The sequence below is a fragment of the Macrobrachium rosenbergii genome, chromosome 20 (assembly GCF_040412425.1).
Source record: "Macrobrachium rosenbergii isolate ZJJX-2024 chromosome 20, ASM4041242v1, whole genome shotgun sequence".
In the NCBI taxonomy this organism is placed as follows: domain Eukaryota; kingdom Metazoa; phylum Arthropoda; class Malacostraca; order Decapoda; family Palaemonidae; genus Macrobrachium; species Macrobrachium rosenbergii.
In genome coordinates, this window is record NC_089760.1 from 34,257,635 (window position 1) to 34,277,189 (window position 19,555).

The 19,555-nt window shown below is 34.2% G+C and overlaps 1 protein-coding gene across 2 annotated transcripts in view; it reads right to left on the reverse strand.

Moving 5' to 3' along the window:
• Positions 1-680: 680 nt before the first annotated feature.
• The window catches only part of Ndf (Nucleosome-destabilizing factor), a 228,245-nt gene continuing 209,370 nt past the window's right edge, over positions 681-19,555 (reverse strand). Inside the window, exons 8-12 of one of the 2 annotated variants that reach the window (XM_067122496.1) lie at positions 18,113-18,223; positions 16,295-16,396; positions 14,167-14,329; positions 11,922-12,101; positions 681-4,026 (exon numbers count right to left, since the gene is read on the reverse strand). In XM_067122496.1, coding sequence (XP_066978597.1) covers positions 3,827-4,026; positions 11,922-12,101; positions 14,167-14,329; positions 16,295-16,396; positions 18,113-18,223 — 756 coding nt within the window. In that variant the 3' untranslated portion in view covers positions 681-3,826. Of the gene's footprint in view, positions 4,027-11,921; positions 12,105-14,166; positions 14,330-16,294; positions 16,397-18,112; positions 18,224-19,555 lie in introns of both variants that reach the window. The other variant, XM_067122494.1, reaches the window with a different exon arrangement.

Consider the following 19,555-nt stretch of genomic DNA (forward strand, 5'->3'; position numbering starts at 1 on the left):
CCTATGATCACCAAATTTCTCAGCACCTTTCATACTTTTGTTGAGTATTTTGTGGCAACATCTGTTAAAAATGTCATCTAAACTACTCTTGAGATCACTTGTTTACACTTTCTGTATAACTGAAATTGGGAGAAGAGGTCCTTTTGCAATAGAAGAAACTGTCAATAGCAGTTCTTCATTAAATGTTTTTAGCTCCTTCAATGATCTACAGCATGGCAAATTGACTCAATAGCCATAAAAGAAATCATTTTCCACATGATAATCATCACTCACACAACAGTGATGTCTTAACAGACAGTGATATTTGCTTTATGATAACTTGTGGGCAAAAAATAATTGTTTACATAAAATGAAGATCTTTTTTATACGTTTACATTTCAAATTCTATATACAACCACAATTTAATGTAGTTTAGCTTTATCTACATATTTCAAAACATTAAATGGCATACAATAAATCATACAAACTATATCTAAAAAAAAATTAAAATACCAGAGTCATTTCTGAATATTTTCTAGATACCCCTAACAAATACCTTGTTTTGTACTATGACAGCTTGTTCTTCAAAAGTACTGCCTACTGTGGACCTTCAGCCTCAACCTGAAGCCACCTACCACAACATGAACTCCACAAGCCCAACCAAGTTCTGAAATGTTTGATGGGATGTTAAAAACACCAAATACACAATCTTTTTATTGGAACTTTATAAAAAAATCTCATTTTCATCTAAACTAGTACAAAATATATTGGTAGTCATAAACAAGACAAGGTTTAAATGTGTTTGTGTGAGTGGGAGAAGAGGTTTTTAAATCAATATTACATAGACTCAAAATATCTAAACAGTTTATGAATATAGTGCAAGAGATGATAACCCTTCTGTGGCCAAACTATACAACTCAAAACTTCCACATAGGTCTCTATTCACTTGAAAACTTTTATAGAAAAGGGCTGCTTTCATCTTATAGAAACCAACTCTACATCACATCACTAAAATGCATAACACTCCCAATATAAACCTTAAATACTTTAAAATAAAAAATATATATTATTTATATATATATATATATATAATTTGAATTTTTTTAAAACCCTGTGTTTAATATATTATTATAAATATCAATTCCTATCTGTGTTTGGTTGTGAAGGTGTATCATCTCTATTTTCAAGCTAACAACAATTCCACAGTTTAGTGTCTCTTAAAAAACTACCAGTACTGGTACAGTAGACTGTAAAACAAGAGGACCGAAATCAATGATGCATCGAATTAACTTTTAAACATGAGAGGAACAACAATGATTTCCTTGTATTGCTGACAAATGTTAAGTGCAACTGAAAAATGAGCAAGAAACTTTCAGCAGTTATCTGCTTTCATCATTATTACTAAACATATTACAATTATGACTCATAAAATTACGAAGAACACAGAGCCCTACAAAGTGACTTGCAGATCCCATTGTAGTGTTGAAACAAATATGACTCATAAAATCATGAAGAACACAGAGCACTATGAAATGACTTGCAAGCCCCACTGCAGTGTTGAAACAAGTATGACTTGTAAAATTATGAAGAACAAAGAGCCCTATGAAATGACTTGCAAGCTTCATTCCAGTCTTGAAACAATCATGAAAAACCAGGATATATTACTGAAAATCAAGAGGTAAACTACAAACAAGTCAATCTAATAAGATTTAAAACTTCATGGCCTGCTTTGAAGGTACTCTGCAGATCAACCCATCCTTTCAAAGTGAATGATAGATGGGATACAGATATTGCCAGATGTATTATTACATCTGATCACAAAGGCAGTAGTCACATAAAAGCAGACATAAGCATTATGTCCTAAATTACCTAAGTAAATGAATTTATTAAATCTCCAAGGACAAACCCAGTTAAACAGACATATGGGATATCAATAACTTCAAAAAGGATAATGCAATTCTTGATGTGCTTCACATTATAACTTCTTAATAAAATTTCAGCAGCTAATTGTTTATGCACCCCTGAAGTTTTCCTAGGTTTGAAAGTTCCTTTAAGACAAATACAAATAAATGTCCAAAATACTGTACACTAAAACCGAATCTTTGATAATTCATAGTGACGAGTTTATGTATATCTGTACAAAAAAATTCAAAGATAATTTCAAAAATTTTGGATTTCCCTTACAAATGTTTGATAGGTCTTCATATTACAATTTGTTCTACACAGTACACTTAAAATAAAGATATATTTTATAATGACCTCATTCTGACATTATTCATATGAAAAAGATTTCAAGTACCTAACATGTCATGATCCCTTTCATACCTGTTAATTGAAAAATAAATCTATGTCTCACTATTCAAAATGTTTTATGTAACATAAATCTAATAAAAATCTAAATTCATATTCACATTTAAAGTATACTTCAACATCAGTTCCTTTATGACGCACTAAAGTTAGGAACAGTAAGGAATATTTTCTTTTGAAATATTACACACATATATATAAATTATGCATGAAATACTTTTTGATGTATCTGAATTTCTAGCAAAACCAACACATTGCTGTAGACATCTAAAACTTTCAGAGATTGGTTTCTCTTGCATATTTAAAAATACTTAGGAGGGTCCTTGTACTGAAGTGAAGACTATAGATTCTCTGCACATTAAACTTATTAAAGGCTCTGCTTTGATATAGGGATATGATATGAGAACTCAAAATTATCATCTTTATTCCAATGGCAAAATTAGGTACATTTTCGAATGTCTAACTTTCATTAAACAATTAAAGAATACATTAAACCAGTTATACTATAAAATTGTAATGAGCTCATCCTTCAAACTTAAACACAACATACACAACAGAAGGAATGGAATAAAATGACAATAATTGAACATACAATCACATATCCCCAACTGCTTACAATAATGAATTGCACCTCATTTAAAATGTCACATGGTTATAAAATCAGGCCTAAAAGTCTAATGTTTAGTGAATATTAAAATAAGTTTACATAAAAAATGCAACATCTACCTGGCTTGAATAGTTCTTCCACATGAAGGCATAACTGGAGCTCTAGGTGACAAAACTTTGATACATGGGCAGTTTCTGTTATTGAAGTTAATGTCACAAACTATGGAACAAAAATAAAATTGAAGTTTCTGCTGACATTATTTATTATATGTCAATAGTTTGAATGACATACTTTACAACTGTACAGAGACAATGAAGACATGGCATCTGTGCCTTGGAAGCAATTACATTACTAATTGAACTTTCATCATGTAGGTGCACTTCTTTGTACAAAATTTCCTATTACAGTAGTACATGTGGTTTAAATCCATAATGTGACAACAACTTTAGCACCAAACAACATCAAAAACAATATTATCTAAAAAATCTGTAATAAGTTTGTTTAATGTTGGAAAAATAATTAAACAACTAAACTGCAGTCACAGTATGGAAATCACCTATACCCAAAGCCAAATCTTGTGCACTTGGAAACAGCTTTAACCATCTACAGTGACAACCCAGCAGAGAGAGGCTGCCCTGGTAGAATTCCTTCAACTGTATGTTATACATAAAACACCTCCAAAAGTGCCCACTAAACCTGAAGGTAGAGCATATTTAGTCTATGGTAGTGACATAGAGAAACTGTGGAATTTTGCATTGGAATGAGTGCAACACTTCTACCATTTTATGACAAAAATATTAAATGGTAAAAATGAAATCTTCATTACATTATGGAAGGTTCAAGTGTGCACAATTATGATGCTGGTGATTTTCAACCAATTTTGCAACCTGTGTCAAGATCCGCATAGAAATACGACAGCGGTAAAATCTTCTGTTAGAAACGTGTGCGAATATACACACTAGATACATCATGTCCCCCATAACCTAGTCGCTTCGCATGTTTGAAAACTTCATTTGTGGCTGCTGTGAGGGGGAGTGGTAACTCCAAGGAGTCACCCATTAACATCCCTAAACGAAGATCCTTCTGCATGTGCTGAAGTGGCAAGTGAGTTGGAAAGCCACCCTCAATAATTGCTGAAAATATACAAATAACAGAAACAATCCCTTAAAAGAAATCATAGCGGTGGTGCTTTGGTAAATTTAAATTTAAATTCATTCCTTTTCCTTACTGGTACTATATTGAAAAAATCATATGAATAATACATTTGTATACTCTTGTCGACATGAGAGAATAAACTTCTGCATGAGGAAATGCATTAATGAAGTTTGTATGTTAACCATGTGTAAATGAGATTTAGCTTAACTGTGAATTCTGAATTTATGATGAAAACCATTTCATATTCTACATAAGTATTAAAAACAAATTATATACACTGTATTAAGTTTAAAATGAACTAATCTTTTTAAGGATTACATGTACAGTACTGTGAATAAATTCATTTACTTAAAATCAAGTCATTGCAAGAGTGCACAACCATGGGAGGGGAGGGTGAGAAAGAGGAGGAAGAGAGTGTGGTGGTGAGGCAAAAAGGATAGAAAGTCCCTTATTTAGACATTCTTCACTTTACATAACGGTAATTTTCAAAATTACAGTAAATATATCTAGCTGAGTTTTCATAGTAATATGTTAGGTTGTATGGCTGTGGCCAATGAGTCAAAAGGTTGCATTATCAAAACCTAGCAGTCAAGGGTGTGTTTGGCTTTATATGCCAAATGTGATGGTATGTAAGACCCCCTCCCAAATTCAGATGAGAATATTAAGAAAAATGTTTGTGTTTATATGTAAGCATGCAACATTTCTGAAACATATAACAACAGTATGCATAAAAAATGACACAACATGCATGGAAACCCTTTTTAATGATCATTCTACTGTAATTTGCTAAAGAAAGCAAAAGAAGCTTTAGGTAGAGTACGAAACTTTCTGCTATATCTCCTTTTCTCCCACCTCCAATGGGTAGCTTTGAGTGACAAAGAATTTATTAGTGCTAAAACTTGCAACATGAACACAAAGTAAAATTGGATGTTAAATATAAAAATTAGTTTTAAGTTTGTGTATTAGAATAACATTTTCAGTCAGATGAATTAAAGTTATTTACATGATTGTTTCTGTTAAATACAGTCAAGTCAATGTGAAAGCCTAGCCTATAGGTTAGCCTTCATGTTGTATACATACACATATGCACTGTATTGAGAGAGAGAGAGAGAGAGAGAGAGAGAGAGAGAGAGAGAGAGAGAGAGAGAGAGAGAGAGAGAGAGAGAGAGAGAGAGAGAGAGAGAGAGAGAGAGAGAGGCAAACACATAATAAGTGCCTTACTATGCACAGTTTCATTATTTATTTGCTATCTTATGCAACAGTGTGTGTGTGTGTGTGTGTGTGTGTGTGTGTGTGTGTGTGTGTGTGTGTGTGTGTGTGTGTGTGTGTGTGTGTGTGTGTGTGTGTGTGTGTGGTTTTAGCACACTTTTTACTGAGCATTACTTAATGAAACTGAGAAGAGTATGTACTGTTTATTGATAATGAATGATGAAATGGCAGTTCAGGATACACATATAGAATTTTAGAAAAAAGGGGGTCTTACATGCCATCAATTATGGTATGTGAGGTTCATACACAAAAAAGAAACTGATGCCCAAATATACAGGCAGTAGTGATGCATACCAGAAATTATAGTCTATTTTTAGTTCTGTTGTGTAGCCATTTTGTTAATTTATACCATATATTACAAGTCATAAAAAAAAAATTGGACAAACTGCTGACCAGTAGGTAGTAGACTGTGATAACCATTAAATTGAGCTCAAAAGACTTATTAGTCCCATCAGAAAAAGAGCATGTCAATCACTATTTCTTATTCATTCATGTACTGGGCACCAGTGGTACTATTCACCAGCTCAACTAATAGTTTGTTCCAAAATGAAACCTATCTTAAATGGCATGTGGACACTTTTAATTCCTTTTGCTATCTGTTGGATCTAGTTTGGTTGCTGCTTAGGGTAAAAAGATGTCTGTTACAGTGTTGACACATCTGGGTATCTTAAATGTTTCTGTCAACTGACACTTTTGTGACATCATTGAGACACTTGAGCCCCCTTTGGTGTCGAAGGTGTCTGACTGACAGTATTAGTTTGGCTGCTCCTGCCTGTACTGCTTCTAATCTTTCTATGTACATCCTCTGGGAGGGCATCCAGAACTGGACAGTAAATTCTGAGTGAGGTCTAAGCTGAGCAATTTATATGGCTAGTGGTAAATTGATGTGATGCATCCTAGTATTTTCAGTGCTTTCTTGCCAAATTCTAAACATCACTTAAAAGTTTTAAGTCACTAAGATGATGACTCACACCTTTTTCTTGATGACCCCTCTCTTATTTCATTACCCAGTAGGTCATACTTGGCGGCCTTGTTTTTATAACTTATGTGTATGAGAGAGAGAGAGAGAGAGAGAGAGAGAGAGAGAGAGAGAGAGAGAGAGAGAGAGAGAGAGAGAGAGAGAGAGAGAGAGAGAGCATAAAATACACTGAATGCCTATCAATACATTTATTTTTACTGTATTGCTATATGCATGAAATAATCTCTCACTTTATATTCACATTTATTTACTGTAGATAACAGAGTATAAGGCGATTTGGTATATAAGATGATGCCCCCCATTTTCCAAGGAAAAATGTAGGATAAGAGGAATGTTCGCCATATAAGACGACCCACAATTTATTAAATTAAATAACACTATCAGTTGATGTAAGCATAAGCAATGGTGAGGTCATTTTGAAAAAATACTGGTAGAGTATGTAATAGATAATATTTTATTTGCACTGATTAAAACATTTTAAAAACATTTTTAAACAACTAAAATCCTACAAACTCATTATCATGTTCATCATCTGATATCAAAAGTTCGTTTAACGACAGTCTTGTGATATATTTGTAAGGCAACTGTTGTAAAGATCAAATTCCAAACCAGATGGTGGGTCAATTTCTGCTTCTTCTTCCCAGAAGGAGTCTTCTCCACACCATCCAATGAATTTGATATACCACACTTCTTGAAAGACTTGATTACCTTATTAACATCTTTTGCATTCCATGCTTTTATTACGGAGTTACACAAGACATCCAACTGTGGAACACGCAAATTGCCTCCTTTTGTGAAGGTTTTTTCACCGCCAACCACCCACTCGCTCCACTATTCTTGAATATGGTCTTTGAAAGGTTTTGTTAAGACTCACATCTAGTGGTTGTACCAATGATGTCAATCCTCCAGGAACAACTGCCGCGTCTGTGTTTATTCTTGTCGTCAGTTAAATGAGCCTTGAACATATCCCAAACCAAACTCAAACAGGGAACTTGATTTTCAGCATTGTTTTTCTCTTAAAGATTAGTTTGATGCCATCTGAGGTACATGATAGTACCACTGTAAAACTTGATCTTTCATATCCTGTTTTAATTCAACACTACTTTTACACCTTTTGTTTCTACAGTTTTATTTCTAACCATACTGAAACTCATAGTGGTTTCATCCATATTCCCAATGTTACATAAGGGATAGTTGTGTTCCCCGTATTGTCTTTATTACATATTAATGGAAGTTCATTATTTTGCTTTCTAGATGTTTCGGTGATTTCTGTGCAATTTTCGTCTTTTGCCTCAATACCAGATTATTCATTTCCATGAACCTAGTACACCAAGATGAAGAAGCCTTAAATCCTTTGCTTGAATCTGGGTTTGATTTAGCCCACTTGAATACAAAAATACATATAGTATTTCATATCATAACATATCCATTTTGCCGATGTTCACACACCGCCTCTGCTACATCTTTTTCAAGTATCGGCCAATGTGCGATCCCCGTTCTTATCACACATTTATCCTTGGCATGCTGTTTAATTCGTCTTCAGTCTCGGATCATCTTTTCTGTTACACAATACAGGCATGCTGCAGCGCAGTTAGGTTCCTATGCAAAGTTTACTGCTTTTAATTTGAAAGATGCTTCATACTTTCCCCTTTTATTTTTACCAATACAGTAGTTGGTTTGGCCATGATGGGGTCTTGTGATAACTGTATCTGAATAATGGTACCCTGGATAAAGCTAGTAACACAGTGAGGGCTCGCTCATCCTAACGTCTAATTATGGTAATTACCTACAGTAATTACTGTAATTACAGTTGTTTTGTTTACAGTATCGATAGTTGTGTCGCTGGTGATTCACTTGAATTACCTATGGTTTTTACTGTTACTACAGGAGTTTTGTTTACACTGTTGATAGTTGTGACGGTAGTTACCTACTGACACAACTCTCGACACTTCAGAGGGTAGCCTATCATTAAAAATCTTGGCAAGATTTAAGGTCTGCTTTTTATACTCTGCGTATAAGACGACCCCCAATATTGGGGAAGATTTTTCAAGGTTAAAAGGTCACCTTATACGCCGACATATACGGCATTTCCATGAAATTCTTCTCCACCTCTCAAGGCATGATCCATCTTAGCTGCTCAACCAGTACATTTTCTTCAATCTTCCCAAAAATAAAAGAAATTTTCGATGTGAAAAGGGTGAACCACTTATCTACAACTAGTCAAGCCTCAGCTATTAGAATAGCCTAGGCCATGAAACCTCTTATTGTCACCTAGGTTATAAATTTTCACACAATCACTAATTTATGATAAAAGGAATACAATTTACTACTTTTAAAAATTTATTTTACAGCTTCTTATGTGTGTGTAGGGTAGGCTAACCAAATTACACAGTTAGGTTACTGTTTTGGGGGTAGTCTAACTGGCTAAACAGAGGACTACTCTTTTAATTGCATTTTATACCTCACTGGACCTACTAGTGCCATAAAGATACTGTAAAGTATTACCAGAAAGTTATGTATAAATTCCTACACATTATTTTTAATAGGCTTAGCCAAGTTGCCTCTGAAGGAGGTCCCTTCAGGTCTGGTTAAATATAACTGGAGTTGAATGTCTTTTCATTCTCTTATAATGTGGCTGTCCAACCACCTAAATTAAAACTGGCTGCTATTTTCAATCCTTATTGATAAAAAACAGCTTTGCATCAGCTCTATGCAAGCAGAACTGTGACTCATTGGTCTGGTTTAACCACTTTATAATAGTAAGACCATCAGCCAGAACCTCCTCAACAGGAAACTATCCAAGGCCTCAGGAATGCAACCTCACACCAAAGCAACCTGATCAAGACAGACTGCTTCTGGGAGGAAGAAAGTGGGGAAAAAGCAGAAGTCCCCTTGATGATCAAATACCAAAATGAGGAGGAAGCAAATAAGTTCAGTAACTTGAGGAATGAGTCCCACCTGTGAAATATGGTCAGTCTCAAGAGAACACTGCTGTATCATCAAAATTACTGACCACATATACTTAGGTAAAATAAGAGGCGAAAGGCATTTGTACTTCTGTTGGGGTGCAAGAAAGTCATTTTACCAGACACCTTGAGTCTTTAATTCCTTTCAGTATTACAATGAGCAACAGTCTCCCTGACACTATTACTAATGATGACAATTTTAACTTTAAAATTGATGTCTACTATTGCCTTAGTTTTCCCGACTTGTAATAGTGTATACATATTATTTGATCTATTTCCTGATATATCACCAGAAGCATTTTTATGTCAGTTTTTCCCTTTATAGGGCTACATTATATTCCTTCTTCTTTGTCCAGTGCTTTCTTCCTAAATCCCCTTAGAGATAGGTCTTCATATTTCCATTCTCTATGATTTTCTTGGTCTTATTACAAGTCTTTGTCTGCTATTTCAATGCCTACTGCTTTCCTTGCTAACTGTTTCTCATTCATTCATATCATATGACAAAGCCATCTCGGTCTTTTTCCCAGCCTCGATTCTAATCTCTCCACCAGTTCATTTGTAATACAATTACCAACCGCATTCCAGCTGTGAATCTTAACATTCTAAATTTCATCTTTTAAAATCTGCATTTTCCTTGTCAGTGCCCATACTTCTATTGAAGATTAAGACAGACCTCATGTAATCATTGTAAATCTTCCCCTGCCCCCCTCTACTGAAAGAACATTCTTTTCACCTAGTCTAGTTAACTACCTCCATTTCATACATGCCGCTCTCTTCTGCTTAATAATCCATTTATTGCAAGCGAGCTTCTCCACTCCACTCACTTCGCCATTTACTCTTGTAATGCATTTCATGCAACAAAAATTTCTTGCTCCATGCAGATTTTGTAATGCTGGGCACCTCTTGTGACATACGATGAAGGTATTTATTGTCACCTCAATATTTCCAATAAATAATATTCTAATATCTGACAATAGATAATGGAATGCAATGTTTAGCAGTACTATATGGACTGATGTATAATGACTATGGTTTAAAACTGTTAATGACAGTTACTTATTACAGACAGTTACTTATTACATAACGCCTTATAAAAACCTCATGTGCTTACTCTTGTAAAAAGAAATAACTGGCGTGCAATGTCAGTTTATAGTTGCTGACAACTACAGAGAAAGGTAATTACTAATTTCAGAAACTGGTGAAACATCTTCTTCCTAAGCTGAAACTAGTCATTTTCAATTCTATTTTTCAATACTGTATATTGTATTTATTTTTTTTAATAGAATATTCCTATTATATCTGCTGCATGTAACTTTGTTATAAATAAACCGCAGTAGTTTGTGTTTGCGTCTGAGGGTGGAATTTGTTACTTATCTTACTTATCGCTGAAACCCGATGCCCATGGACTGTGGGTTACCCTTGTATACTTGATCTTTCTCTTATATGCCACATGGATTTTCTTGGTCTTGAGGGAGAGAGAGAGAGAGAGAGAGAGAGAGAGAGAGAGAGAGAGAGAGAGAGAGAGAGAGAGAGAGAGAGACGCTATGATGGTACAGTTTTCACCATATGCTGGAGAATGGTGGATTAGCAGAGTTTGTGCTCAAAGCAATCTATTACTGTATATTAACAGCAAAAACATGTGTAAATATTTACCATATATTTTGTAATCTGTAGTTATATTTTATTGTACATATATCATACATACAGTAGTCCCTCTAAGCTAACAAATGCTTCTGAGGGTCTGAACTTTTGATAAGTAACAAAGATCTTCCAGTATAGCCTACACTTGAACTTTCAAGGCATCTCACACCTAGGAGTAATTTCATAAGATTTCTAGCTTAACCTAGACTGTACTTAACACTTACAGTATTTAATTAAAGGCTATTTATTAATTTGCTTATATCATGTAATCCTGTAACCCAAGTATTTGAGTGGCAGTTGATGTTACTGCTTAAGGAATCTTGCTACTATTCATTTCAGCCTTTCAGAGCGTTAAACATGGGCATTCTGATGAAAGTGAAAAGATCTGCATATAGTTACATGCACCCTCTTCTCTTTTGTTAATCAATGTCTCAGCTTTAACTGTAATTCTTTTCCTTATTTATCCCTTATGTAAAATGCTGGCAAAGCATGCTCTGAGTATAATGTGACAGGGAAGGCTGAGTACTCAGTGAAAGCTTGATCCACTTCCTAGTCCAAAGTTCAAGCCTAGATGCATTTACTATTTCCTTGAATATTTTCCATCTTACTGATAAATAATTAATATATAACTCTGAAAAACAGTAAATAATACAAATCTTTTCCAGTAAATAAGATAAGGCTTGATTATATTGAAAAAGCAATTCAAGAAAGAGAACAAAGAGTGGATGCAGCTTGAAGGTGAAATACAGAGAAATAAAGAGGGCTGAATATAATAAAAGAGATATGAAAAGGCCACTGATCAAGACTATGAAGAGCATCAGTGCAAACAGAAAAATGTTACCCAATTCAAGAACTATAACTTCATAAATGTTCTCCAGGGGCATTTGTGATATCCTTTCAAATTAGCAAACCACTCAAACAGGCAAGTGGGATGTGAGTTAGTACACACTGCTAGGTTTCCATTTATTAAAGAGCCAAATCCCGATGCTACCTCTGGGTACCATCAGGCATATCTTACCTTTTCCCTTCTCTATCATGAGAGGGCAAGCTAAAGCTGTTAACTCCATGATCTCCATCACATCTTTTTGTTGTAGGCCTGCACGGTCAGCAAGTGCCATACCCTCAGCTAACCCAGCAAGGGTTACACCAGCCATAACCTGAAGCACAAGGTTCATCTTGCTAGCATTGCCAACCTCACCTGCTGAAAGAGATAATATGAAGCAACTCAAGAACATCTAAGCATGATGATTTAACTTCATAAAAAGTTTGAATGAAATCTCTTCAAATATGTGAGAAGCTTAAAGTAAGCATGATAAACACACAAAGTCGGATGACTGGACAATCTCCTTTTATGCCCAAATTTACCCAAGTGCCTGCCCTATGAATTAGGAATGCTAACTAAGTCATTAACTGGTCTCATTAGACTATTTATTAACAACCGTAATGCTAAGGTAACAAGCTGTGATGACAAAGTGATAGAAAAACTGTAAACAGAAGGGCACATCTCCCTTCATGAATATCTTTGCACAATCTACCTTTGTATCAAGTTTGACTGATGGTGTAACTGCACCTAGCTTAATTAAAATCCCTTTCACTGTGTAAGGGGAACTGTGAGAACAGGATAAGTATTATAAACAAACAGATGGACTATCCCTTAATACCGAGCTATGCATGATGGTCTACTTTTATACTGAATTTGACAGATATCTCTACAATTCTATAGGAGGGGTAGTGATTACAAGCTAAATTTGACAAACATGTTTACGGACAGCCAGAGGGAGGTCTACCTTTGAACTCAGTTGACTGAAACTGCTTCAACCAAGTAAGAAGAGTTGTCACGACAAAGTAAGCGTGAAACATAGCAGACGATCTCTCTTCATGCACCTCTATGCATGATGAGCTATTTTTATACAGTACTTAGTTTGACTGAAATTCCTTCAACTGATCAGGTGCAGTCACCATGCCCAGGTAAAAATTATGGAAACCCAACTGTTCAAGCATGTACAAAGAGCTGTGGTGACCAGGAATGAGTCATACCGATGGACAGGCAGGCAAGCAAACAGAAGGAGAACTAGAGCTCTCCCCTACTTTATTGGTACGGGACTAATAAAAGCAGAAAAAATCAAAAGGTAAAATTAATCAGTTCTGAAATGTTCTTATGTTGTTCCCTTACCTAAAATAGAGGCAAAAAATCTCAATCTAAAGATTACCAAAGTGAAATCTATCTTTCTTCGTTATACTGTACAGAGAAAACAGAGGGACAAGAAACACTCTGACACTGAATCAGCCTAGCAAAGAACAAGTGTAATATGAATTTGAACCATAAATTAACAAAATATTGAAAGTTAAGGGCCATTGGGATCGTCCTTACAAGGGAAAAAAATTCAGTTTGTATTCAGTACTAAAAATTTCTTCAATAGAAGGCTTAAAATTTCCAATAATGGATGGATATTCATTTTCCTGCTTATAAATCAAAAGTTCAAATAAAACAGAATGAGGTAGCACTAATTATAAGCATCAAAAACAATATGACATGCATTTTCAGTCCTAACCTAGAAACATTACTAAGCCTTGTTGTTAATGTTAGTTATTAAGTATTCAAAGACCCAACAAAACAGAACTATGCACTTATATGTATACTGCAAAACCAGGAAATACTAAATTTCAAAAATCATATTAACAAAGCACAAAATGATGTGCAGAATGTAACACTAAAACCCTTGCAATATATACTCCAAAATCTATGTTAATTTTAAGAAAGTTTAAGGATTAATTTGGATATACAATATATGAAAAAATTAACATTCAAAGAATGGAACAAAGAACTGGTAAATGTTACAAAACACTACAAGCTAAGTATGGTATATAGTACTGAATAAAACATAAAAAGTACAGGATACCAAAAATCTATGATTAAGGGAATCTCAACTACTTCCATTCTTTGCTCATTGCTAAATTATTAAGCTATACATGCACACTAAATAGTATGCATGTTGTTTTTTAATTTTTGTACATTTTTTAGGAATACTTCAGAATTATAACTTTTAATTGGCTGGGCTGGGGTTTTTGTTCTTGATAAAAAAAAAAAAGGAACATCGCGAAGTTGAAGAAATCAGACAGTAAGTATGAAAAAAAAACAAATGGAATGAATGAAAAGTACTAAACAGGAAGCATTAGGAAAGGTCTGGACATAAGGCTCATATTTCCATTAAAGTATGGCTTTTATTTATTCATGCAATGCTATGAGAGAGAAACATACTTACCTAGATAAAAGGAATTTTTGCCCATTGCCTGGAAACAGCTCTGGCAATCGTCAAATAAGCTTCGGTCACCAGCTGCCAAAATGACTAATGTCCCTTCTTCTGCTTGGACTTTGCTTCCCTGCACCTGAGCTTCCAAGTAACGTCCTCCACGGCTATTAATTGCCTGTAGAGTAGGTTCTCATTAACAGTGGTACAACAAACATAGGACTACAGTAATGCATATGTGACTCTTCCAGAGTGAGACAAATTAGTGTCTTTACAAAGAACTCTTATTCACTTTGTAAAATCATGTTAATAATGCAATAAATTTCAGTCCTTAATACAGTCAACAGAAAAATTAGTCACTGATTGGTGTCACCTTTGAAAACATAAAAAACAACAACATCAAAATTCCTGAAACGTCTGGAATAATCTCATTAAAAACCATTTTCTCCTAAACTGGTATAAATGAACATAAAAAGTATAGAAACTGTTTAATTAAAAACAACTTTAATTCTGCATCTCTGCAAAACTATTACCATATAGATAATTTTTCTTAATTTCAAAACTGTTTCAAATTTGGAATGTGAAAAACTGCTAACTTCAATATAAACAGTAGCTCTAACTTTCCTAATAAATTTTTTTAATACTGTAATGACAAAAATAACAATACAATAATAACTAATTCTAATCTGTATCTGATCTAATAGCAAATATTACCATTTGACACTGACATTCAAATTGCTCTTAAACGTAATCATTGCAGTATGTGACTTATCTAAAACTTTTAGTTTCAAAATGTATCAAACATTTTGCTTGGAAAACAACAGTATGATGTAATAATGGTGACTATAAGAAAACAAAGTTTTATATCAAATAAGTGGGGATAAAATACCCTCCAGCCAAAACCCATTGTTTTAAACTCAAAATAATCATTAATGGTCTACCAGAACAACTTTTAGTGTTTTTGATACATGCAAATGCTAAAGTTGGGCTTTTAAACTGCCCAGGCACCTTGAAAAATGATAAAATACTGACGGCAAATAACTATCTACCAAGTGACTTCGAAAAATTGCCATGTAAAAAATATTTGTGGAAAATGATCGCCAAACCAAAAAGTACCTATTGACCAAATTTCATCGAAATTCGATAAAAATAAAATGTTGATCATTGAATAAACCTACAACTTAAATATAACATAAGTAACCAATAATCCCAAAGGTACTTAAGCTACAAGTTTTATCAAAATCACAGAAAAATTACATGTTAGAAATGAAAGCTTAGACTTCCAACAATAAATTCTAACCCAGGAATGTAAACCAAAGGCCAAATATACTCTGGAAAAATTAATAATTCCAAATGTATCTAGTGACCAAGTTTAATTAAAACCATTGAAAAATAAAATGCCAAGCTATAAATTGACATGACCTTGAAAGGTCTCAAGATCAAAATTAAATGTAAATATTCATCAACCCAAAGGTACTTTTCATCAACATCAGAGAATAAAAGCAAAAAGGGAAACTGCTAACAATAATTATAATAACAGGCCAAGTAACATTACTCAAATCGTAATAACACTAATGCCTAAGCTTACTTACTAATATTAAATTTCTTGGTCGAGATATTTACACCTTAATCAAAAGCTTGCAAGGAACAATGATGCACAATTCCAATATAATTTGAATGAAAATGACATTTCTTAAATTCTGAAATTACGTACAAAACTAACATCACTTCACAGTGATCCAATGAGGCTTGTTTGCAATAGAGGATTACACTTGACTGGGTAACTAAACCCACCCAATCTGGCTTGGTAATATTGTATGTAAATTTAGTAATAAAGATTCAATAATTTCAAGGTGATTTCTTTATGAACTGTCATAAAACAATCACCATCAAGGTTGCAGCAAAACACAGAGATGCATAAAACATAAAACCTTCTATACCTACTCAGGTAAATAACTTCAACCAAATATACAGGATTAACTTTTCCAATATTTATAATTAAAATGCTTATCAAACTTCACTTAGACCTATGGTGTGATTTCAAGTTATGGCAGCAGGCACAATGATGCACTACTCTGCTGGAAAAGTTTAATATTGTTTTACAAATTCACTGGTTATGGTTAATATTAAAAAAACACCTCACCTCAGCTATATCCTGAGAAGTTTCTGCATCTATGCCGGTCATTTCTACATATCCTTTGTCTGCGGACATTTCCTGTAGTACACCACAGTTACCAAAAACAGTCTGGAAAAAAAAGAAGTATATCAGGATGGTGCAATTAATGTGAAAATTTAAATTATGCCACTGAGAGGCCAACTAAATTATTTTTTAAAAGCAGATACTGTTTCACATATTAACAGGAACAGCACTCCATGACCAGCCAATATGTAATTAAGACTTTAAAGTTAATGATGAAAAATCTAACAATGTACCAAACAACCAAAAAGAAAATTTTACAATATCAAATTTGTAACTAATTATAATTGTTGACTGAATTTTTTATTCTTCCTGAAATTCAAGGTACTGCTGCTGAATGCAAATGAAAGACACAATGGAAACTTTTAGACTAAATGATCTGTCAGATGAATAGATCTTTTAAAATGATGCTGGGGTACCAAGTCAAACAGAGAGAGAGAGAGAGAGAGAGAGAGAGAGAGAGAGAGAGAGAGAGAGAGAGAGAGAGAGAGAGAGAGAGAGAGAGGAGGGGATTGGCTGGTCAAAACAGCATTAATAAAGTCTCAGATGAAGGCGAGAAGGCTCAAAAATCATCTGACAGAGCACTTGGTAATACTGTTTCAACGAAAGAGCCCATATATCCCGAAGGAGTAGGCAAGTAGCCTACTAAAGGCAAATACTGCAGTGTATGTAAGGGAGACCTTCAAACAGCTATGAGGTTATGGGTCATATATTACTGGAAACACGTGCTGCATCCACGATTCTGCACTGCAGTTAGATAAAATTGACCATAATATTTACCATATTTTCTCCCTCTGAATCAACATATTAGCATTTGTGCTAAAAAGCATATACACCTAAAACGTCAGTGACAAAAAGCGACTTTGTCACTAAATCTCTCTTATTTGATAAAACATAATATGGTGCTTTCAATATTTTGAATGGCACACGCATGTGCAAATGTGAATATACAGCGCACTATCCATCGTATGGGACTAGCCCAAGATATTTTAACCGCTAAAGCTTTCTCAGAATGCGAATGTCCTCATGAAAAAAATGAAGAGGTCTAATCAATAAAAAAAAAAGTAAAAACAAAAGAGGAAGGTAAACTAACGGTCTTCATACATCAAATGCATCAATATCTCTAATACTGACAAGAAAACTTTACTCTATCTTTTTATCTGGCGAAAATGCACTTGAAGTAATGGGCAGTTTGATGACGATTGGCTTAGCTTACGATGTCTGAATAGCATCGTTACATTTTAGATAATTACAGTACTTGGTCATCTGAATGTACGCTTATTTACTGACCAAAAATTTCTCCTTCAAATGGATGTTATACGTTAATAATACTACGAAGTTTAGAGACTATGAAAAACTATGCTCTTTAAGTCAAAAAGTAAACAGCACGGTCGCCGAAGTCAACGTCTTGAAATGGGCTTCGGATGTGCACAATTTAACGCAGAACGTTTTAGGTATTTTCTTATTATAATAGGAAGAATTATGGGCTATTGAATAAGCTTTCATTCGGATCAACAGATTATTATATTAAAAAAAATATAAAGACACTGTTTCGGCCATGTTATGCAACTAATCATCATCAGGCTGCCGACTACTTCTAAATGCGCTTCCGCCAGATTAAAAAAAAAATTAAAGTTAACAATTTTACAGTCCGGGTAAATGCAAGTTACTTATAACCAATAATAATTAGATACATAATACCAATAAATAAATAAATAAAACCGTCATTTCAACTTAAAAGGAAAATGCATGAGTTTCACTTACGTTTTTCGCCACCTGGGGATCGGACACGCACGAAAATGTAATGTCAGCAGCATTGATGACGTCAGAAGGAGTCATCATCTCTTTGGCCCCGGCTGCAACGAAGTCTGCGCACTGCAATGGGAAAAAGGATTTATATTTAAGACACGCTTCACACTTCAAAGACATGCAGGCTTCTATTACAGTTACATATAATTTTACTTGAGATTGTTGACAAAGATTTATCAAGTAATATCACTACGTGCGTACACTATGCAACACACGTACAGTAGATGCGTGTCTATTATGATGAAAATTTTCCATTCTCAACAGTATCTAAAAATGGGATTCAGACTAATCAAATGCACTAAAACAAAAAGCTTCCAAAAGTGCGCACACACACACACACACACACACACACACACACACACACACACACACACATATATATATATATATATATATATATATATATATATATATATATATATATATATATACACATATACACAGAATGTATATGGTAACTCGGAACACAGGTCAGTCTCCCACAAACGCAAGATGTCAGCCATAACTATCAAGATAAAGATGCTTGCTCTCTCTAATATAGAAATTTCAATCAAAAGAAAACCAACAGAAACACACTGTGCAAATCAAGTCTGTAGTAAAAGAGGTATTCAATACACGCACTAGCTGGCGGTCTTTCAGAGAAATTAATAACTTTTTCTTTACAAATACTCAAACATTTTTGTAAAGATATCAACGATATACCATTTCCCTTAACCGCTGGGGTGGCTCCAGAGAAAAAAAAACACAGAGGTCATTGCCACACTTACACTTTAACAGCTAAAATGTGAATGAATCTCATCCTAACAACTGGCAAAAGTAAAAAGATAAGGGAAATTTAATGTAACGCATAAAATCAGAAACTCGTGAACCTGAAAGATGCTGGAAGTCTAAAGTACATTAGAACCAATGGGATATACTGTATGTTCTTTAAACAGTGAAATAAGTTCAACCTGATATAAACCCAAAACGAGTACAATTAACACAGGAAAACTAACAAAATTAATATCATATGTTACATAGATATAACATATACAACATGATAAAAGATAAAATGATGCAGATATAGAACCACATGAAAAAATTAAATAAACAAAACAATAAATATGTATATTACCAAATGGGCTGAGTGAAAGAACATGACATCGTAAATGTGACAACCACACTGACAGACAAAAGGATGGAAAAATCTCCCTTCATGTACGTCTGTTGCACGACGGTCTGTCTGTTCCATCAGTTACATTTACGCAAGATGGCCTACCTCTGCGCCACGTTTGAAGTGAATTTATTCAACCCTGTAGGAGTTGAGATGACTAAGATCAGCAGACATAATGACATACAGATGGACGGACGATCTCCCTTTTAAATATAACCACGCATAATGGTCTGCTTTTGCAACAC